Raw genomic sequence first — 23247 nt, 5'->3', positions numbered from 1 at the left:
AAGTATTTAAAACACTGCCCATTTCATTGTAAGCACTGTGAAAGTGTTAAATAAATAAAAATATGTAATCTAGTTAACAGAATACTTATACCCATGAAAAGATAACTTAAAATATGAGGTGGTATGTGCTGTATATTGTAAGATTAGGTTCCCTAAAGTTCTGCTGCATAGAGAAATCCAGTGTGGGCTGTATGGGTGGTATGAGACAATTTAAAAATTCAAAGAAGATGATTGTAGATCTATGAACTGGTCTTGGAGAGATGAGATTAAGATAGAGAATAAAGAATAGGCCCAAGTTAGAGAGGAATTTTATGAACAAACAGTTGGAGGGAATATATAGTATAGACTTTATGAATACTGGAAGCTTTCTAGGAAGATAGATGTAGACAAATGGTGGAGGTCCTTGGATACAAAGATAAGGGTTTGAGATTTTTATTTCTGTAATAGGGCTCCCTGACTTTCATAAAGGAGAAGCTTATGAATGACTTTGTAAAAAGTGCATTGCACAGTACTTGGTGAAAGGTAAGCATTCAGTAACTGTTAGCTGGTATTAGTTATAGCAGTAGAAATGACTGTGTAGTGTCTCACTATATCGATGGGCTACATTTGTATATTTTTTAAAGAATTGCCTAGTGATGGACACTCAGGTTATTTCTTTCCATTTTCTTTCTTTCTTTTTCTAAAGAATCAATGCTCTAATGAGCACTCTTTTCATAAAATTGTTCTATACATCCATGGTTCCTTAGGAGAGACTTAGCACTGTCTCTCAACTCACCATGGAAAGTGATGGTAAGTTTCAGAAGGAATGGTAGAAAGGAAATGATGGAGCTTTCCCAGCTATAATTCACTCCCCTCTGCTGAGAAATCCCCACAAAACTCTTGACAAAAGGCTTTTATGGTATTAGCTGCCAACAGGATATAGTTCAAGTATACTAATGTAAAGTGATAACTTATTAGAGAACTCAGCTGTGGGTGTGGTAAGGGCTTTTTGTTTTTGTTTGTTTGCTTGTTTTTATTTTTAATCATGGAGGTTTGGGGAAGATAATGTGGCATGTAGACTAGAGAACCAGAGGGTGAGGTGAGATCAAGGGTATTTATATTATGACTTAATATGAGACTGGTGGTCATAGAACTCCAGAGGAAATATGAAGGCAAGACTTGATCAGTTTTTTTGGAATATGGGATGACAGGGAAGGAAGAATATTCAGTGATGATATTCCTGAGATGCTAAACCTCAGTGACTTGGTGAATGCGATCAAAATACTAATGTTACAATGGAAAGCCAATTTTGGAGGGAAGATCAGTTTAACTTTAAATATCTTTGAAAGAAGAGAGTTTAAGTTTACTTAAACTTTTAAGTTATTTAAGTTTACTTATCTATTAAACATTTGTATAGGAGTCAGATTTTGAGTTTCTTTATATAACTGCGACTGCTAAGTCACTTCAGTCGTGTCCGACTCTGTGCGACCCCATAGACGGCAGCCCACCAGGCTCCCCCATCCCTGGGATTCTCCAGGCAAGAACACTGGAGTGGGTTGCCATTTCCTTCTCCAGTGCATGAAAGTGAAAAGTGAAAGTGAAGTCGCTCAGTCGTATCCGACTTTTAGCGACCCCATGGACTGCAGCCCACCAGGCTCCTCCATCCATGGGATTTTCCAGGCAAGAGTACTGGAGTGGGGTGCCATTGCCTTCTCCATCTTTATATAACATTGATAGTGAAATAGGGCAAATGGTTGAGTTCACATAAATTATACAACTGATAAGTGGCAAAGCTGAGATTCAAATCCAAAGAACTGCTTCAAAGTTGATATTCTTAACCTTATGCTATGAGTGAGAAATATTCCTTCATTCATATTTATTGTCATAACGTGTTTGGTCTTCTCATTTTCTAAGTTATTTCCTTTGTTGTTTTGCCACTGAATTAAATATTATACCCTTTTTTATAACCTTTGTTTTATTTAATAAAATATCTTGAAGGTAGACATTCCTGGATTTGACCTCTGCCGTTTGTGATTCCTTTGTATCTGGACTCCTTTGTTAATCATTCAATCTAGTGGCCTTTTCTTAGTTTTTAATTTTTCTTGGTAATATATACAGTAGAAAGTCCTTCCTGAAATCTAGGTTCTTTCTCCTTCAGTAATATCAATAATTCATCCTAGCTAGCCTTTTTATCTGTTTTACTTTCCATCTCTGCACTTTCTTTTGTATCAATACACTTAAATGTGATAACCTGCATAGCTTTGAACTTGGCTCTTTGTTCCTTTTTTAAACATGTCAACAGACTCAGGTTTCTGATTATATTCCTTCTTCAATTAGTCTTGATTTTATCCTCTTCTATCTTCATGCATTTAATTCGGCCCTTTCATGCAAAGATGGGCTCGATAAAGGACAGAAATGGTGTGGACCTAACAGAAGCAGAAGATATTAAGAAGAGATGGCAAGAATACACAAAAGAACTGTACAAAAAAGATCTTCATGACCCAGATAATCACGATGGTGTGATCACTGACCTAGAACCAGACATCCTGGAATGTGAAGTCAAGTGGGCCTTAGAAAGCATCATTACGAACAAAGCTAGTGGAGGTGATGGAATTCCAGTTGAGCTGTTCCAAATCCTGAAAGATGATGCTGTGAAAGTGCTGCACTCAATATGCCAGCAAATTGGAAAACTCAGCAGTGGCCACAGGACAGGAAAAGGTCAGTTTTCATTCCAATCCCAAAGAAAGGCAATGCCAAAGAATGCTCAAACTACTGCACAGTTGCACTCATCTCACACGCTAGTAAAGTAATGCTCAAAATTCTCCAAGCCAGGCTTCAGCAATATGTGAACCGTGAACTTCCTGATGTTCAAGCTGGTTTTAGAAAAGGCAGAGGAACCAGAGATCAAATTGCCAATGTCCGCTGGATCATGGAAAAAGCAAGAGAGTTCCAGAAAAACATCTATTTCTGCTTTATGGACTGTGCCAAAGCCTTTCACTGTGTGGATCACAATAAACTGTGGAAAATTCTGAAAGAGATGGGAATACCAGACCACCTGATCTGCCTCTTGAGAAATTTGTATGCAGGTCAGGAAGCAACAGTTAGAACTGGACATGGAACAACAGACTGGTTCTAAATAGGAAAAGGAGTACGTCAAGGCTGTATATTGTCACCCTGTTTATTTAACTTATATGCAGAGTACATCATGAGAAACACTGGACTGGAAGAAACACAAGCTGGAATCAAGATTGCTGGGAGAAATATCAATAACCTCAGATATGCAGATGACACCACCCTTACGGCAGAAAGTGAAGAGGAACTCAAAAGCCTCTTGATGAAAGTGAAAGAGGAGAGTGAAAAAGTTGGCTTAAAGCTCAACATTCAGAAAACGAAGATCATGGCATCTGGTCCCATCACTTCATGGGGAAATAGGTGGGGAAACAGTGTCAGACTTTCTTTTTCTGGGCTCCAAAATCACTGCAGATGGTGACTGCAGCCATGAACTTAAAAGACGCTTACTCCTTTGAAGGAAAGTTATGACCAACCTAGATAGCATATTCAAAAGCAGAGACATTACTTTGCCAACAAAGGTTCGTCTAGTCAAGGCTATGGTTTTTCCTGTAGTCATGTATGGATGTGAGAGTTGGACTGTGAAAAAGGCTGAGCGCTGAAGAATTGATGCTTTTGAACTGTGGTGTTGGAGAAGACTCTTGAGAATCCCTTGGACTGCAAGGAGATCCAACTACTCCATTCTGAAGGAGATCAGCCCTGGGATTTCTTTGGAAGGAATGATGCTAAGCTGAAACTCCAGTATTTTGGCCACCTCATGCGAAGAGTTGACTCATTGAAAAAGACTCTGATGCTGGGAGGGATTGGGGGCAAGAGGAGAAGGGAACGACAGAGGATGAGATGGCTGGATGGCATCACTGACTCTATGGACGTGAGTCTCAGTGAACTCCGGGAGTTGGTGATGGACAGGGAGGCCTAGCGTGCTGCTATTCATGGGGTGCAAAGAGTCGGACACGACTGAGCTACTGATCTGATCTGATGCTTTTCTTTCCAGCTTTAAAATAGCCTCCTGTCTTCCAGGTCTAGTCCTGTCTTTCTTCCTATCATAGTCATTCTCTTAAAAATACAGATTTTATATGTTCTCACTACTTAAAAACCCTTCACTGATTCTTCATTGTCAACAGTATTATTTCCTAACATTTACTTCTTTGGATGAGTTAGGTGTTTCTTTAGGGAAAAAGAAGTCAAATGAGTTTGGGAAATACTTGTATAAACACGATTAGCCAGTCTTTCTTTTGGCAGACTCTTGGTGTGCACTGTGAATGCACAAAGGGGATACAGAGCAATACACTGCTGCTGCTGCTGCTGCTGCTGCTAAGTCGCTTCAGTTGTGTCCAACTCTGTGCGACCCCATAGACGGCAGCCCACCAGGCTCCTCCGTCCCTGGGAGTCTCCAGGCAAGAGCACTGGAGTGGGTTGCCATTTCCTTCTCCAATGCATGAAAGTGAAAAGTGAAAGTGAAGTTGCTCAGCCGTGTCCAACTCTGTGCGACCCCATGGACTGCAGCCCACCAGGCTCCTCTGTCCATGGGATTTTCGATGCAAGAGTACTGGAGTGGGGTGCCATCGCCTTTTCCAAGCAATACACAGCAGTCCGCAAATATACCTGACTGTAATATACATTAAAAAGAAAAACCAAAAACCTTGTCTAGAGTCTTGAAACAGCTTTTATTGAGACCCATAAGGTTCAGTCCATACCTTTAGATATGGAGTTTCAGGTTTTTTTGATTCAATCTTTTCCTAACTTTAGAGATTCATCTCTGGCATACACCAGACCACCTTGTTTCCTGTGGCATGGGGAGTTACATGTTTCAGGCTTCAGTGGTTTCACCTGTCTGTCTGGAAAAACCCTTACTACTCATAAATAGGAGCTCATTACTTTCTTTCTGAAGCCTTCTGTGACTTATCCAGGCTAGCTTTACACTCCTTTCTCAGCATTTTCCTTATAGTATACTTAGCAAGACCCTCCATTTTAACCATTATCTTTACATTTTAATATTTGCAGTGGAACTATAAGCTCTTTGAAAGCTGGAACTGTTTTCTTTCATTTCTGTGATAGTACCTGGTACAGTTATTAGCTATAGTTTAAATAATTGAATTGCAAAATAATGGCAGGAAAATTTCCAGTAGTAATGGTATTTATACAGCTAAGTAAACACCAGTAAATATTTCTTTTATCTCATCTTGGAAGTCTCTTAGACTCTTTCTATAATAAGTAGGTTAGGTGGCTGCTGGGAGCCGGCATATTGCATATTGAGTGAGGATCTGTAATAGCTCAACTGGAATTCTATCACTGCCGGGAGCCAGCGTGAGCACTCCGCCCATGACAAAGGTCATGAGGAAGGAGGCTCGGCATACGCAAAGGCGGGATCGAGCCTCAGGAGTCCCCCTGGAAATTCTCGAGCATCTACCCCCAAAACCAGAGTCTGCCTACTTTCTGCTTTGTGCTTTCACCTACACCTCTGACTTTACGGGGGGCTGTCTCCCACTGCCTCTCTCTGGAAAAAGAGTTAGCTTACAGCTCCAGTTAATAATTCCTGGGTGTGACAGTGTTTAACCTACAAACTCCTTTGGAAATCCTCTAGCCTGCCTGAATAGGTTTTTCCGGCCACATGTGATTGTTCAGAGCCTCCCAACTGTGAGAGGCAGGAGATGTTCTAAACTGCCTAAACACAGATTCCTTTGAGTAGTTAAAAGATTGATTAGAAAATGTATTGGTGAAGGGTTTTTCACTTGTTGGGCCAATGTTTGCTGCTAAGTCTCCATACTCCTTACCTACTGTGTCCTTGGCAGTGTATTGATTGATATAATGGATGTATAGAAATGTAAAATGCAGCTTTGTCCAATGCTTTTTTGGAAGGCTGGCGCCTGACTTTGGAATAATCACCTTTAGAGAAAGATAAGTTTCTTAAAATGTTAACAGGCCTCCTGGCCAGAAGATGATGTCTATCACCTGAACTTTTGCATATGATAAGTTTACAGGAAAAAAGCCTGGCTTGCTGCATGACTCTACGCCTTCCCCCATTATCCTCTATGCGTAACTTAAGGTATAAAAACTACTTTGGAAAATAAAGTGCGGGCCTTGTTCACTGAAACTTGGTCTCCCCATGTCACTCTCTCTCCCAAATTCCAGCTGAGTGTCCATCTGGAGCGCGGATGTCCTCTGCGACCATTTATTTGCCTGGGCTTCTAAGACCCACTCGAGAAGGTGTCTAAGGTGGGGCACCTTCCGCTATTCGAGAGGGCGCCTGCGGCCTCCGTGGTCAGAGCTAACCTGGTGTCACGGGTTATATTGATTTTCCGCTTAAACCAAGCCACTCAGCTTCTTTTCTCCACTGAATTTTCCTACTGAGCTATCCTTATTTCAGCCGCTTTTCTCCACTGAATTTCTTCACTGAGCTATCCTCATTCTATTACTCTTTGAGTCTTTGATGAATAAATAAATATAAATAGGTCGCCGACGCCGTCCCCGCTTCGAATACCCTGGATCAGCCGGGGCTGGACCCCGGCAGGTGGCATCAAATTAAATGCTAAGAAAATGTTTTAATGAGGGAAAAAAAAACTAAGAAAACATTTAATTACCAGCTCTTGGGTACTTTTCATAACTTGTGTTCATAAAACAAACTATCTTTTTCTTAGAATAAAAATAATGTTCTGTTTTCAGTGGAAACAATGTTTAGTTATGAATAAAAACTCAATGATTACTTTTTCTCCCAGATAACTTGTTTCATATGACGTGATTCATTCATCTGTAGTTTTTAGGATAAGAAGTTTTATGTGAAACATCATTTAATGTATATCTGTTTTTTCTTAGGCATCATTCTTAACAAAGAAGTTAAATATTGGTGGGAAGAGAGTAAATCTTGCTATATGGGTAAGTTAATGTTTTCAGCTGTATGAGTTGAAGGCCTTTACCTATTCTTCATACTCTAATAACTAATTGGCTTAAGAAATAGGAATTTGAATTTCTGGATTTTAATTTTTTTGATTAACTCAGGGTTAGCCAAAATCTTTTTTTTTTTAATTAAACATCTTTTCCCCCTAAAATCTGGCTAAGAATTTTATCTTGAATACACTTGTTATACACGAAAAGTGCTGTCATAACTTTTCAACTGGAGAAGAGTGAACTCAAGGGATTCCATTTCAGAGAAAGGGGTGGACAGACTGCCTGGCCTTTATCCCCCCGTCTCCATGTCCTAATCTTCCAAGGGAGTGGCTGGTGGAGACTAGGGCAAGGATAATGCAGTAAGGCACCACTGCCAGGTGGTCCTGGTGCACGTTCTTTCTTCTTGTCTCCTCTCTCTGTGGAGAACTTAAATTCAGTGCCAAGCCTGTTCTGGCTTATAAGGCCATTGTGGTCTTTCCAGCCCTTTGGCAACTGAATTGGCTTTTCAGAAAGGGTGGGAAAGATTGCTGAGGAAGAGGGTTGGGGAGAGGAGAAGTAACCTTTACAAAACAGTAAAACAGTAATATTAATTATAACTTTACTTAAAATTTTTTATAGCTTGTTTCTTTTACCGCTGTTTTGGGGTTATCTATAACTTTATACCCTAGTTTATAATTAATCAGAAGCTCACTGTAGTTTAAATAATAGATATATTTTTTCTTCTGGTCTAATAAACGTTTGTTGCTTTATGTAGGATACAGCAGGTCAAGAGAGATTCCACGCATTGGGTCCAATTTACTACAGAGATTCAAATGGAGCTATTTTAGTTTATGATATAACAGATGAAGATTCTTTTCAGAAGGTATCTTGCTTACTTATGGGTGAATGACTTAATAGAGCAACAGTGATTTGTCAGGTCTGCATTAACATGTCTTTGTGATTAGCCTTGGATTTAAAAGTATAGTTTGTGCATAAATGATGACCAGTCATGATTTTTTAATGGCATATTTAATTCATGTTAACAGTATGGATATCATCTATTAATAGTTTATTATATGGCTTTCTCAGATATTAGGAAAGGGAAATAATCTGAAGTAAAGCTTCAGAAAAATATAAACGCCTTTTTTTTTTCTCCTTATTAAAGAAAAATCACAAACTTTTTTTTTTTTTTTTTTTTTGATTCTGTACATACTGGGCACCTGAAAACTTGGTATGGCTGCGTGGGTGGGTTCCATAATTATGGAGAGGTAAAAGAAGAACTAAATCAAGTTTAAGCTCTTTTCTCCTCACTAGGTATCCTGGAGGATTCAATACAGATTTTAAAAGGAAAATCTAAATAGTATTTATTTTAAAGCACTCCATTTTTATAAAGTTAAATGTTTTATCTTTGGGATGCTGTTTGTTATCCCTTCTATCCCTTCTTGCCTTTTTGGCATGGAAAGAAATGGTTTAAGTATTTTATTGATTAAAAGAAAGTGGAGTCATTTAGGTTGAAAAGTGACCAGTTATCTCTTGCTGCATAACAAAACCCCCCAAATTTGATGGCTTAAAACAGCAATGTATTATTTCTCATGGTTTTGAGTGTTGCCTGGGCTTCCCTGATAGCTCAGTTGGTAAAGAATCCGCCTGCAATTCAGGAGACCTGGGTTTGATCCCTGGATTGGGAAGATCCCCTGGAGAAGGGAAAGGCTACCCACTCCAGTATTCTGGCCTGGAGAATTCCATGGATTATATAGTCCATGGGGTTGCAAAGAGTCAGACAGGACTGAGCAATTTTTACTCTCTTTCTTTTCTGGACAAAAGTGGAGTCACTCAGACAGCTGCATGAACTAGGGGTTGGCTGGGTGGGGACCTGGATCCAAGAGGGCCTGGTTTTCCTCCATGTGCCTTCTCACTCCATTTGGTGTCTTGTTCTCCAGTACTCTGTCCACATGCTCTCATTATTCTGTATTCCAGCCAAACCTTATATGACAACTAGATCCCAAGAGAGAGCTGCCAGACCTTCCTAAGGCTTTAGTCTGGAATTGGCATGGCATTAGTGCTGCCACATTCTCTTGGTCAAAGCAAGAGACTAGGCTAGACCAAAGTCAGAGAGAAGAAATAGACTCTTGGCAGAGAATTTTGACCCTCTTTAACTCATCACAGAGTGTATGGGTTAATGAATAGAATACCTGTGGAGGGGAATCTGACTGCAGATGAATAACAGTTAAAAAGAATATTGGTTAGAATTAGGGGTTCCCTTGCAGTCCAGTGGTTATCCATAGGTGATAGCGATCTCTAGAGACATCCTTGGTTGTCAAACCTGGCAGTGGCGCTGAGTCTAGTCAGTGGGAGGCCAGGGGTGCCACTGAACAGCATTCACTGCATGGGACAGCCCCTCCTGGCAGAGGACTGTCGAGGCCAAAATACTAGTGATGCTGAGGGTGAAGAAACCTACCACACACCAGTGGATAAAACTTTATTTTGCTCTTTTTCTACTCCTATATGTTTTGTTTTTCCTTTAAATGTGTGTCATAGAAGCTCCTGTGCCCTCTATTTTGGAACCAACTGGGGTATAAAAGACTTTTAATTAAGCTTGTGTATGTGTGTGTTTTTTAGTTTTTTTTTTTTTGGTCGCATCATGTGGCTTGTAGGATCTTAGTTTCCTGACCAGAGATTGAACCCTGGCCCTGAGCAGTAAAGCACTGAGTTCTAGCCACTAGGGAATTCCCAAGCCCATACGTTCTTCAATGTGATTCTATACAAACATCTACTATCAGAGGCTGGTGTTGACATGCTTTTGCTCTGGTGAACAGCTTTGCTTAGATTTGTGGACGATTTATGAAAGTTTGTAATTAGAGATGCTTCTCTTGATACTTATATGTAGATGGAGAGAGAGATCTTTCCATGGGGGGGGGGTGTGTGTGTGTGATTTGCAGTATAAATGATCCTATATAGTGAATCATTCCTAATAACTAAATATATGGACCATTAGACAGAATTTTGAGGTATTTTCACAACATTGCATTTTGGGATATTGTAATTGTAGTCATTGTAACAAGATTTGTTTTAACATTTACGCTGTAACAAGATTTGTTTTAACATTTACGCTTGTATACACAGGTTAAAAACTGGGTGAAAGAATTACGGAAAATGTTGGGAAACGAAATCTGTTTATGTATCGTAGGTAAGTGTCATTAATTTTTAAAAATGTCCTTTGTTTCTTTAAAACTTTATTAAAGAATAGTACATGCATAATTTTCATTTTAAAGTTACATGAGAAAAGAAGAATGGTATTTTAGTATTTAATATTTTAGAGTCATTTAGAATTTGGAAGGGGTCTTTCAGGAGATTGAAACATCTATAATTCAAGGAATGCCCTTGGGGAGCAGCTGGGAAACCCTGAACATGTAGGGCTTTGAGTCTCCCAGCCTTGCTTCAACTTGACCTTTAGTTTTTCATCATAAGATTATTTTAGAAAATAAGAGAGTTTGGCAACTACAATATAATTAAAATCAGTGACTTAAGCTGTGTTTTTGTCATATTGTTGTTGTTCAGTCGCTAAGTTGTGTCTGACTCTTTGTAACCCCATGGATTGCAGCACGCAGGCTCTTCTGTCCTCCACTATCTCCCAGAGTTTGCTCAAATTCATGTCCATTAAATGGGTGATGCTATCTAATCGTCTCATTCTCTGCCATTCCCTTCTCCTTTTGCCTAAGTCTTTCCCAGCATCAGGGGCTTTGCCACTGGGTCGGCTCTTCACTCAGTTGGCCAAAGTATTGGAGTGTCAGCTTCAGCATCAGTCCTTCCAATGAATATTCAGGGTTGATTTCTTTTAGGATTGACTAGTTTGGTTTTCTTGCTTGCTGTCCAAGGGGCTCTCAAAAGTCTTGAAGAGCACAAGTCAAAAGCATCAATTGTTCAGCAGTCAGCCGCCTTTATGGTCCAACTCACATCCGTACATGACTACTGGAAAAAGCATAGCTTTGATTACAGAGATCTTTGTCAGCAAATTGATGTCACTGCTTTTTAATACCCTGTCTAGGTTTGTCATTGTTTACCTTCCAAGGAACAAGCGTCTTTTTATTTCGTGGTGGCAGTCACTATTCACAGTGATTTTGGAGCCCAACAAAAGAAAATCTGTCAGTGTTTCCACTTTTTCCCCATCTATTTGCCATGAAGTGATGGGGCCAGATGCTATGATTTTAGTTTTTTGAATGTTGAGTTTTAAAGCAACTTTTTCACTCTTTTTCAACCTAATCAAGAGGTTCTTTAGTTCCTCTTCACTTTTTGCCATTAGAGGGGTATCATCTGCATATCTGAGGTTGTTGATATTTCCCCCAGCAATCTTGATTCTAGCTTGTGCTTCATTCAGCCTGGCATTTTGCATGATTTACTCTGCATATAAGTTAAATAAGCAGGGTGACAGAATACAGCCTTGTCGTACTCCTTTTCCAATTTGGAACCAGTCTATTGTTCCATGTCCCGCTCTAACTGTTGCTTCTTGACCAGCAAACAGGTTTCTCAGGAGACGGGTAAGGTGTTCTGGTATTCCCATCTCTTTAAGAATTTTCCAGTTTCTTGTGATCCACCCAGTCAAAAGCTTTAGCATAGTCAATGAAGCAGAAGTAGATATTTTTCTGGAACTTCCTTGCTTTCTGCATCATTCAGCAAATGTTTTCAGTTTGATCTCTGGTTTCCTCTGCCTCTTCGAGACCCACCTTGTACACCTGGAAGTTATCGGTTCATGTACTGTTGAAGCCTCTCTTGAAGGATTTTGAGCATTACCTTACTAGCATGTGAAATGAATGCAGTTGTACGGTAGTTTGAACATTCTTTGGCATTGCCTTTCTTTGGGATTGGAATGAAAACTGACCTTTTCCAGCCCTATGGCCACTGCTGGATTTTCCAAATTTACTGACATATCAAGTGCAGCAGTTTAACAGCATCATCTATTAGGATTTTAAATAGCTAAGCTGGAATTCCGTCACCTCCACTAGCTTTGCTTATAGTCATGCTTCTGAGGCCCACTTGACTTAACACTCCAGGATGTCCAGTTCTAGTTATCTGGGTCATTAAGACCTTTTTTGTACAGTTTTTGTGTGTATTCTTGCCACCTATTCTTAGTCTCTTCTGCTTCTGTTAGGTCTTTACCATCTCTGTCCTTTATCGTGCCCATCCTCTTATGAGATGTTTCCTTGATAGCTCCAGTTTTCTTGAAGTGATCTCTAGTCTTTCCTATTCTGTTGTTTTCCTCTATTTCTTTGCATTGTTCATTTAAGAAGGCCTTCTTATCTCTCCTTGCTATTCTGTGGAACTCTGCATTCAGTTGGGTTTATCTTTCCCTTTCTTCCTTGCCTTTTGCTTCTCTTCTTTCCTCGGCTATTTGTAAAGCCTCCTCAGACAACCTCTTTGCCTTCTTGCATTTCTTTTCGTTTGGGATGATTTTGGTTACTGGTTCCTGTACAGTGTTACAAACCTACATCCATAGTTCTTCAGACATTCTGTCTACCAGATCTAATCCCTTGAATCTATTTTTATTACTTTTAACTATACATATTTTTGAGTTAAGGACTCCAAAGGTGACTTTTGACTCCAAAGATGAAAGTAGACCATGATTCACTAGAGTGGAGGAATATTCTTAATGGGTAAAGTAAAAGAACTCTAAAACTCTTTCTTGGACTTCTGGTTTTCTCTTGGTTCCTTTTTTCTTTAGATTATTCTAAGACTGCATATGCTTTTTAGCAGTCATGTCAGCTTAATTTGTCTTTTACATAGATTATAGTTAACAAAAATCAGAATTCCATTTTTATAAGTATTGCTCTTCTGTTAGGCTTTTCCTGTCTTCCTGCATAACTGTTATATAAACCTAAGTGTAAGAATTTCAACTTGCCACATGTTTCTGAATGTTTATGTTTGACATATTTATAATTACTAGCTTTTTCGTGTGTAAATTAGATAACTTAACCTTCTTGGTCCTTATCTAAACCACTGATAATGTGTACATCAGGAATAGAGAACTCCATACTTCGCTAGTAGAGACTTTTCCCTCTAGTTTTAGTTAATCCATTGATCTGCACTCTTGGCTGTGGTTGTTCTGTTTAATAGAATATTTTGTTAATAGTCCTCAACATTTGTATGTTTGTTAAACATATATTTGTTAATAACTACTTACCACGTATTGAGTGCCAGGTACTGTTGTAAGAACTACACCCTTATTATTTCATTTAAGCCTCCTGACAGCACTGCAAGAAGGTATTATTGCCATTGCCATTTTACACATGAGGAAATGGACCTAGACAGCGTGACACTTCCCAGACTACATCGTACTTAGAGATAGGCCTGGGATTTTAATTCAGGCCTGTCTGCTGCTTCAGGCCCATATCCTTAACCAACAGTATGTATTACTTGCTGCTATGTACCAGGCTTTGAGAGTAATACAGTGAATAAGTTAAAAAATAGATATGGTCCTTGTCCCGGAGCTTATCATGTGGGGTGAGAGAGAAAAACAAGCTGTTATTGTATATTATGGTAAAAGCTGTGAAGGGGTAAGGGGAGGGTGCTGGGATAACACAGAAGGAAACCTAACTAAATTGGGGGGTGAGGTGGGTAAAGGATTTCCTAAGCCAGTCAGGATTGTGATAAGAAGTGTGTTAATTACCATGAGCTTTAAGTCTCTCGTAACTGTATTGATCATTCACTTGATCATTCACTGTGATGGATATGGCTGATTTTAATAACTACTCTCCATTGCATGTGTACTATTTACTAGGCCTTTTACATTATATCTTATTTTCATATAAACCTCGGAAAGTTTATTAGCTACATTTGTACAAAGTGAGACTAAGAGGGGTGAAGTAATATGCCCCAAATCGTATAGTTTTGAAATGAGCCAGAAGTTAAAGCAAATTTTATCAGATTTAAAAGTTTCCACTACGCCACATTCCATCCAGTCTAAGCAAAATAAAGTTCCCTTTATTGCTGTTAGCCATCTGCTCTTAGCAATGGGTGTATCCCTTCCATGTTGTTTATTAAAATAGGTATTTTTAAAGAAGAAAAAGTTTTTAGTGTTCTTAGCAGGATAGGTTTTTCCTCTCCAGTGGCTTCAGCCCTCAGAAAATATACAGTACTTTCAAGTAGGTGCTTATTTTGGTGGTTATTCTTGTTTTCAGGTGTTTTAAGCCTATTGGAAAGATCCCAATGTGGCCACAGAGTAGTATTGAAACAGAAGTGAAGTGAAGTCGCTTAGTTGTGTCTGACTCTTTGTGACCCCATGGACTGTAGCCTGTCAGGCTCCTCTGTTCATGGGATTCTCCAGGCAAGAATACTGGAGTGGGTTGCCATTTCCTTCTCTAGGGGATCTTCCTGACCCAGGGATCGAACCTGGGTCTCCAGCACTGCAAACAGACTCTCTATCATCTGAGCTATCAGGGAAATAAGCCTCAAAACTGCCAGCTTTAGCTCTCTTGCCTTCAGAAGAACATAGGAGCTACAAAGGTCTTGAATTTTGGGAAGGTATCAGTCACTGACAGGCAGTTTTGTGACTTAGTCTGTGCTGTTAATCCATCATGAGCACTTAACTGTTCAAAGAAACAGTAGTTATTTAGTAGAAGGATTTTTTTTGTTTAAAATATTAAAATAGCAGTTTTAATGGTAACAGATTTTAGGGAATTCCCTGGTGGCCCAGTGTTTAGGACTTGGTGCTTTGCCTGCTGTGGCCCGGGTTCAGTCTCTGGCTGGGTAACCAAGATCCTGCAAGCCATGGTGGCGAGGCAGAAAATTTAAAAAGTAAATAACTGGCTTTATTAAAGTTGGTTAAGTTTAAAATTACTAAATAATAAAGCAGTGTCTCAGTTTTCCCCCAATATTCATTTTAGGCAATAAGGTGATTGTCTACTTTCCCTATCCTCATTTTAAAAAAGTAGATGTTAGTAATTCTGGCAGATTTTGAAAAAAAAAAAAAAAAATAGAGACATTTAAGCTCTATCAAACCAACTCAGAGGGTTTTCATTAATTTCAACAAAAGTCTCCTTTTTCTATAGGAGACTGTTTACTTTTTTACTGTGGCAGAATCTTGTTCCTGTTTGTTGGAACCATCTGCCACTAGGTGGTGCTTTTTGCATTCTTCATGGTGTAGAACAACTTACCCTGCTGGTGACTGTTGGATATATTGGCTGTAATATTTAGCAGATTAAAAATTTTATTGACAGAATAATGTGGGAGACCAGAACTAATACGTGTTTTCTTGCTGAGGTAGACTGATAACTGTTCAAAGAAGGAAGAGTTCAGTACTGAATTTGTTAGGACCTTCTGAGCTTTAGCATGTCTGCTTCCCTCTCAGCCTTAGGCTAACCGTGTCAGATGTTGCTTGAGGCTGCACATAATTAGGGGCTCAGATTATTTGAGGTCTTCTATATACAAAATCTCTGGGCTTGTACCTCTCAGTTCTAAGCATTACATCTTTCATTGGGAGCTTAGTTCAATGCTTTATCTGAAATTGTCTTCCTGATGCTCTAAAGTTCCAAGAAAAAAATGACCTTATTTACAGGATTTCCCTTTTTACCTCTATAGGTCATAATAGAAGAAATGAAAATATTTTTTAACGTGTCCTTTCTTAGTGTATTTCCCCCTTTCCTGTTATTTCCCTTGCCTTTAGCACTCAGTCCAGCCTTCTTACCTTCATCTCTAGCCTGTATATAATAAGGAATCTGCATTTTGAAGTTTCTTCACTTTTATTCTGGTTGCTTTGTAGCATAATTTGAGTTTGGTTCCATTGATTAAGGAAAGCCAAACTTATTTTCAGTAATTTAAAATCTGAATGGTGTTCATATACTAAGTTCTCTGATGTTTTTAAAACAAACAATACAGTTTCTTCCCTTGCACTGATGAAGTACTTCAAAAGCCATACGTTTTAATACTTTCTTTAATCAGTTCATATCATACAGAAAACCAAAATATTCTTAGGATCCAAGAGGCTAGCCTAATATATTTTCATGAGCAATAAGGTGGCTTTGTTGAATTACTGAGCATCTCTGAGTTGATTGGGGACCACTTAGACTTGGATAAAAGTCATAGAGTTTTCCTTAGAGTTCCCTAGTAAATCCTAATCCCATTTATACTCTAAATCAAAAAGAATGCTCATCTCTTTGGGCGAGGTCTTTTCTCTCTGAGGCCGCAGCTTCAGGAGGTATATGCATTGAGCCATCTGAGGGAGGTTGAGGCATTCACCTTGACAGTCATGATCAGCCCTCATATCATAGGAGTTCACTTGATAGTTTCAAGACACTGAGAAGTCTGGTGGGGATTTGCATTATTTTTCTAGGGGATTAAAATAGAATTTGTATATTTAGAATTAGCTTAATTTCATTATAAAAAATGAATCAATGTTAAACACTGGCATTTACTTTTTCCAATTAGGTAATAAAGTAGACTTGGAGAAGGAGAGACATGTTTCCATTCAAGAAGCAGAATCGTAAGTGTTGTCTTTCTCTTCCTTCCATCAGTCACTCTCGGTAAGAAGTCTTCATCCTTGCACAGTGTTCTTTACCATTTCGTTATTACTCACGCCTTTTAATATAGATTGAGCTATTGGATTCAATGAAGTGTGTTTACATTGGCAGTTTCTGGACTTTTCGTGACATTTAAAGATATTTCACTTTGAATTCTCTTTCTTCTACTACTACTACTACTATGTCGCTTCAGTCGTGTCCGACTCGGTGCGACCCCGTAGACGGCAGCCCACCAGGCTCCCCCATCCCTGGGATTCTCCAGGCAAGAATACTGGAGTGGGTTGCCATTTCCTTCTCCAATGCATGAAAGTGAAAAGTGGAAGTGAAGTCGCTCAGTCATGTCTGACTCTTCACGACCCCATGGACTGCAGCCTACCAGGCTCCTCCGCCCATGGGATTTTCCAGGCAAGAGTACTGGAGTGGGGTGCCATCGCCTCTCCGAATTCTCTTTCTGGTTTCAGTAAAAAGTGTAAAAGTGATGCAAAAGGAAACTGCCATGGCCAAATAGCGAGTCACAAAAACTAAAATATTTGGGTTGCAAATTAATTTATAAAAATTTCAAGTCTTGCAATATATTCTTATTTAAAAGTTGGTTCAGTATATAGAGATATTAACCAGGATATAATTTTAATTTCACTAAACCTGGGTTAATGGGTAATAAGTCACCAAAAGTGCTACTGTAAAAAAAAAAAAAGTTCAAATAGCAGTTGTGGCAAAAACTTGAAGCATTTTTTTACAGCAATTTCTGATGTCACTTTTCTTTTTAAGGTATGCAGAATCTGTGGGAGCAAAACATTATCACACTTCAGCCAAACAGAACAAAGGAATTGAGGAACTCTTTCTTGACCTTTGTAAAAGTAGGTGTATGAATGTGTGGTGTTTGCTAAATATATATTAAAATAAATGCAATACCATTAAAAATAAAAATGGAAGGGGAATATACAGAATAAAAAAGATTTAAGAGATGTAACAGCATGTTGCAGTGGATGGACCTTATTTGTATCCTAATTTGACAAACTAGTGAAAAAGAACATTTGTGAAATGATTGGGGCTATATGAATACTCACTGGATATTGATGATCTTAAGAAATATTGTGAATTTTGTTAGGCATGATTATGGTGTTGTGATTATGCCTAAAAATAATTTTTTTTTAAAGTTTTTATCTGTAGAAATCATAATTTATGAATGAAATTTATGTATCTGGCGCATAAATTTGATTTAAAAATAATGGTAGCGATGATTGCCAAGTATGGATGAAAGTGTGTGATGGACGTATAGATTTTCATTATGTTTTTCTTTTATGTATGTTTGTGCTTTTTCTTATTAAAAAAAAGAGAAAGGAAGATGTTTATCATATACAACCTGAAAGTCGTTTCTCATATCACCAATAGAACACATACTATACTTAAGAAAACCCCAGTCTGTAGAATAATGGGTTGAGATGATTTTGTCAAATTACATTCCTTGACATCACAGACTCTTTAGAGAACATGATGAAACGATGGCTTTCTCTCTAGAAAAATGTACATAAACACAAACTTTGGAGTAAGTATCAGTTTTATGTAAACCTGAAGATCGTTCGTAGTTCACCTGGGAGAGTAATTCTCCAAATGTAGTCCCTTAATCAGCACCATTAGCATCATTTGAGAATGTGTTAGAAGTGCAAGTTTTTGGGCCTTACCCCAAACCTACTGAATCAAAATTCTAGAAGGCGGTTCCCCAAATCTGTGTTTTAATCATTCCTCCTTATAATTTGAGAACCACTGCTGTACATATCAGTCACTAGGAGATCTTGTTAAAATTGTAATTTGATAAAGCTGGTCTCATGTAGGCCTGAACTTCTGTTTTCTAACAGACACCCAAGGTTTAATGATACTAGTCCTCAGACCATACTTTCAGTACTCAGGTTCTAGATCAGTGGCTTGTAAATGTTATACATCACATCTTTATATAAAAAGATTGAGTATTCTCCATACATTATTTTAAAATTATAGAACATGTACAAGTGTTTATGTATTTTGTATATTGTAAAACATATTTAAAAAAATAGAAATTTTGAAAGGTTGGGGGAAACTTTTCTAATTTCATCTCAATGAATTGTCCCATATACCTCAATTTGGAAACCATTGTTTAAGATCAGTCTCGGGACCCAAGTTTAGAACCCTTATTCTGTTCTAAGGACTCTCTTTTCTCTGCTCATCTTTTCAGATATGTATTTTGCAACTATTTACTCCTAGTCTGTGTCTTATATTCTCATTTTTCTTAACTGTTTCTCAAAGAGCAAAAGATCTAAATTTTAATGAGGTCTGATTTATCAGTTTTTCTTTATGAGTCATTTTTTGTGTGTCTTACATGAGAAATCTTTGCTAACTCAAAGTCATAAAGATTTTCTTCTACAGAGATTTCCTCCTATTTTTTTCCCCTTTTTTTTCTTAAATCAGTTAGTTTATTTTTGGCCATGCTGGGTCTTCACTGCTGTATGGGCTTTTCTTCGGTTGCGGAGAGTGGGGGCTACTCTCTAGCTGTGCTCTGGGGGCTTCCCACGGCAGTGGCTCCCCGCGTGTGGAGCACCGGCTCGGGCCCGCAGGCTGCAGTAGTTGTGCTCCCAGGCTTTATGGAGCACAGGCGCGATAGTTGTGCTTTGTGGGCGTAGTTGCTCTGTCATGTAGGATCCTCCTGGATCAAGGATTGATCGCCTGCATTGGGATCTACTTTACCAGTGAGCCACCAGGGAAGCCCCTCCGGCTATGTTTTCTTCTAGATATTTTGTTTTACATTTAGATCTGAAATTATGGTGGGAGATCCAGATTGAACTTTCAATTTTTACATGTAAATGTCCAATTCTAGTACTGTTTCTTGAAAAGATGATTCTGTTTTCATTCAATAAACTTGGCACTTGTTAAAAATCAAGTGACCGTATGTATGGGAGTCTGTTTCTGGACCTGTTTTGTTTATCTCTGTATTTCTTCTTTCACCAGTATCTCATTGTCATCATTAGAGCAACTTTCTATTGTATCTTTAAACCAGATAGTGTGAGTCCTCCAGCTTTCTTCTTCCGCCTTCATCCTAAACTCTTTGGTTCTTTCAAATGTTATTTGCTTAAAAGTTTCACATTACTTGAAAAATAATCTTGTACCTTAAATATTGCTTGTACTTGGAACAATTTGACCTTCTTTGACATATTTTGAAGGCGGGAAGAGGGGACGACAGAGGATGAGATGGTTGGATGGCATCACCAACTCAATGAAAGTGAATTTGAGTAAACTCCCGGAGTTGGTGATGGACGGGGAGGCCTGGTGTGCTGCAGTCCATGGGGTTGCAAAGAGTCAGACACGACTAGGTGCCTGAACTGAACTGACATATTTCTAAGTATACTTGGAAAATCTTAAGGATGACACTTGTATACAGTCATTTGTTCAGATCAAAAACTTGTTTTCTCTGGTGATGTCACTGTGGCTGTGATGCAGCTGGACAAATACCTTTGCTATTACTTAGTTTCCTTGTTGGTTGAAAGTCTGCTATCATGATGGTAAATGGAAATTAGAGAAACAGAAGGCTCAGGTTGTGGTCCTAAATGATCTCTGCTTTCTCCCTCTCTTAGGAATGATAGAAACTGCACAAGTGGATGAGAGGGCAAAAGGCAATGGCTCCAGTCAGCCGGGAGCTGCAAGGCGAGGTGTACAGATTATTGATGATGAACCTCAAGCCCAGAGCGTTGGCGGAGGGTGCTGTTCTTCTGGATAACTGTTCACCCCTAATAAAGTAAAAAAAAACAAACTGTGGATCATTGCCCTCAACATGAAGACTGCCATATTCCAAGTCACATTATTTTACCGATGGAGTTACGGAATTAACAGTATTTTAAATTACGTTTATAACTGCAGAGACCTTAAGTGCTAAACTTAGTGGAGTTTGTGACCAGAGAATTGGCATTTTCTACAAATGTTAACAAAGCAATTACCAATGGCCTTTTTACATATTTTTTTCTTTAATAAGAAATAATATGCATGTAGAAAAGACCTACTTAAAGGCTTCATTTATATTCTTTTAAATCAAATCTTTATTTAATAACTTATATATGTTGTTGGAATGGTATACATTTTTGCAGTCCTTTGTATTTTGTGGTAGTTTGAATTGTATCCCTTCTAAACAGCAAACTGTCTTTTGTTTTCTTCTTCTTTTGTTTTTGTTTTTTTAATTAGCAGATACCTGAAGTACTATTTTTGCAGGGTTTGCACAGGCCCCTAACTGTCTACTACACTTTGATATAATCTATATACATCCTGTATGCTGAGGTGGTAAAATACAATGTAAATTACATATTAAATATTTTATCTGCTTTTACAAGTGCAAGGTGCAAAAATATATACAATAGTCTCATTGATGACTGTAAAGTGAATTAACATTTGGTGATAATGCCTAAGCTTTTTGACTCTGATATAAAGATCATAGCTCCCCTTCACTTCTGTCTTAACTTAAAAGCGGTGTGTTTAAATTTTCTCATATACTTTACTTGAATTATTGCTGTTGTCATGTTTTTTGCCTCTAAATCCATCTGATGATTGATTGAGCAACAGCATTTGCCTTTGGGTTTTGGGTTGTTTTGTTCTTTCTGGGGTTTGATTTTTGGGGGACAGGGATAAAAGAGATGACTTCTGCCGTTTTTGCTGTAGAGTGGTTACCTTAGAAGTATTTGAGTGGAGCATGCTGAGTTTCACTTATGCAAAGCTTTAGTTTTCTCTTACGCTTTATATGAAATGGATTCACTGGTATGAGAAGAGAGGAAGAACTTCCAGATAGTAGCCACTCACCAAGACTCTTTTACACAGCAGCATGTTAGTGGTAGTTTCTGCTCCGGAGGCAGCACTTCTGGATCCTTCCTAAGCAAATTGTATTTGTTCATTGCTTGCCAGAGATGAACAGAGAAAGTTTTGTTTCATTTCGTAAGCGCTATCCTTCTGAGTTTCTTTGAAGGGAAACATTTCATGTAATGTAGTTATAGCGAACACTGGAAAGATTTATTATAAAATTATATTCTTGTATACTTTGTAAATGAGTCTCACTAGGTTTTTGTTTTTTTTTCCTTAAGCATAAGACTAAACTTAAATTTGTTAATTTTAATAGAATCCGGCACAGGAAGAACACAAATTGTGTAAATTAACATAAATTGTTCTTGTTCTAATATATATATTTTTCCATTTCTGTCATGCTTGGAAAACTAGTAAATGATATGTCTAAGATAAAATGGAATGGTCCCTGGATTTACTTCTTACAAGAAGCAGTAGTATACAATAAAGTTATTAGCTTGAACAGTTAAGAGAATATAAAGAAGTTATAGTTACAAAAAAAGTAATTTTCCCAAATGGGTTAAAGTTGAATGAATTGCCATCTTGATGTTATGATATTGCAATTTTAACTTAGTATTAAGTATTCTATAAGTCTGCATTTTTACCCTCTTTAATTGTTATCTCTGTCAAACTCAACACACCGCTTCTCTGTTGTGTGTGTTTAGGGAGGGTGGGTGGAAAGAGTTGCCTGAAAGATAAGCTAAAATTGTCTTCTTTTATGGGATGATCGTACTCTGTGTAGTTTCTTGGTTTCCTGGAGGGAGGCAGGGGAGATTCTGAGTACAGATACTAGAACAAATAGTTTTTGCCTTCCTGGTTTTTTTGTCTATAGAGAAAGCCTTGTTGTAGATGTAGATGGGAAATAAGCTCCTCTCCATTGGAGTGAAGTATGTTTTTAAAACTAATTAGAGATAAAATTGAGGTTTATTTTAAAAAGTAAAATCAAAAGTCATAATTGGAGAGTTGGACTCTTTGATTTTCCGCCCTATATTAATCATATAAAGTCCAGATAGAAACCTCTTCTCCAGAGTTGCCAGATAATTATTGGTGAGGTACAACCACTCTCTCTGTTTCTTTCTTTACTCTTCCTTGGTTTCTGTGCATCTTCCTTAACATCAAGCATTTCATTATTTTTTTCACCTGTAATTTAAACTAATTCAGTAGCAACAGTAGATAATATGGTATACCTGACCTTGCTCCAAAGCTCAAACGTTTTAGGTAGGAATAGACTGAAAGGGTAGTGAAACGGGACAAATCAGTTGCGGTGTGTATTCAAAGGAAAGATAAAAAAATTATAAACAAAGGCTAAGAAAATTTTTCTGGTACTTACTTTACCTCCCTAATACGTCTTTTGTGTTCCTGTCCTTAGAATTGTGCTACTAGGAAGAAGACACAAATTATCATGTTGTGTATTAAAAGTAGTAGGTAGGTAGAACCAATATATTTTTCAACTAATAAGTGTATTCTCTTGGTATATATAAATTAAAAGTTGGTTTAAGATAATCATTAAAAGGGTATCCAAATATTTAAAGTATACAATCATAGTTTCTGTAATGACAATGGGTATTCTGCTTGTTTTGCATTGTGATTATAGAGGAAGATTATTTTTAAAAATACACATTTCACAATTTGGGGGTAAACAGTAATCTGAAAAGAAATAAGCATCACATTATCATATGAAATATCTGAATTTCTTTGGTTCTGGGGATATCTTCTGAAAATAGCCTAAAGCTATGGCTGTAACAGCTAAATTAAAATCTTTTAAAAAATATTAGCTTGTATATTATTAGTAATTACTTTTTATTTGGCATTAAAATAAAAGCAGAATATTTCATTTTTAGATTTTCAGTGAGAAAAGAAATAGAGAAGGAAGGTAGTAAGAAGTAGAATGAAAATCAGGTAGATAGGAAATTCTACAACCTGACAATTTTAAAAATCATTTAAAAAATTACAGTACTTTTAACAAATAGTTTCTAAA

General features: G+C 37.9%; 1 protein-coding gene across 1 annotated transcript in view; it reads left to right on the top strand.

Moving 5' to 3' along the window:
- The window catches only part of RAB21 (RAB21, member RAS oncogene family), a 34852-nt gene extending 11812 nt beyond the window's left edge, over positions 1-23040 (top strand). The window contains exons 2-7 of the mRNA XM_055587503.1: positions 6862-6921; positions 7688-7795; positions 10036-10099; positions 16330-16384; positions 17190-17278; positions 20024-23040. Coding sequence (XP_055443478.1) covers positions 6862-6921; positions 7688-7795; positions 10036-10099; positions 16330-16384; positions 17190-17278; positions 20024-20166 — 519 coding nt within the window. The 3' untranslated portion in view covers positions 20167-23040. The remainder of the gene's footprint in view (positions 1-6861; positions 6922-7687; positions 7796-10035; positions 10100-16329; positions 16385-17189; positions 17279-20023) is intronic.
- Positions 23041-23247: the final 207 nt, after the last annotated feature.

The sequence above is a fragment of the Bubalus kerabau genome, chromosome 1 (genome assembly GCF_029407905.1).
Source record: "Bubalus kerabau isolate K-KA32 ecotype Philippines breed swamp buffalo chromosome 1, PCC_UOA_SB_1v2, whole genome shotgun sequence".
NCBI lineage: Eukaryota > Metazoa > Chordata > Mammalia > Artiodactyla > Bovidae > Bubalus > Bubalus kerabau.
This window is presented reverse-complemented; position numbering and strand designations above follow the sequence as displayed.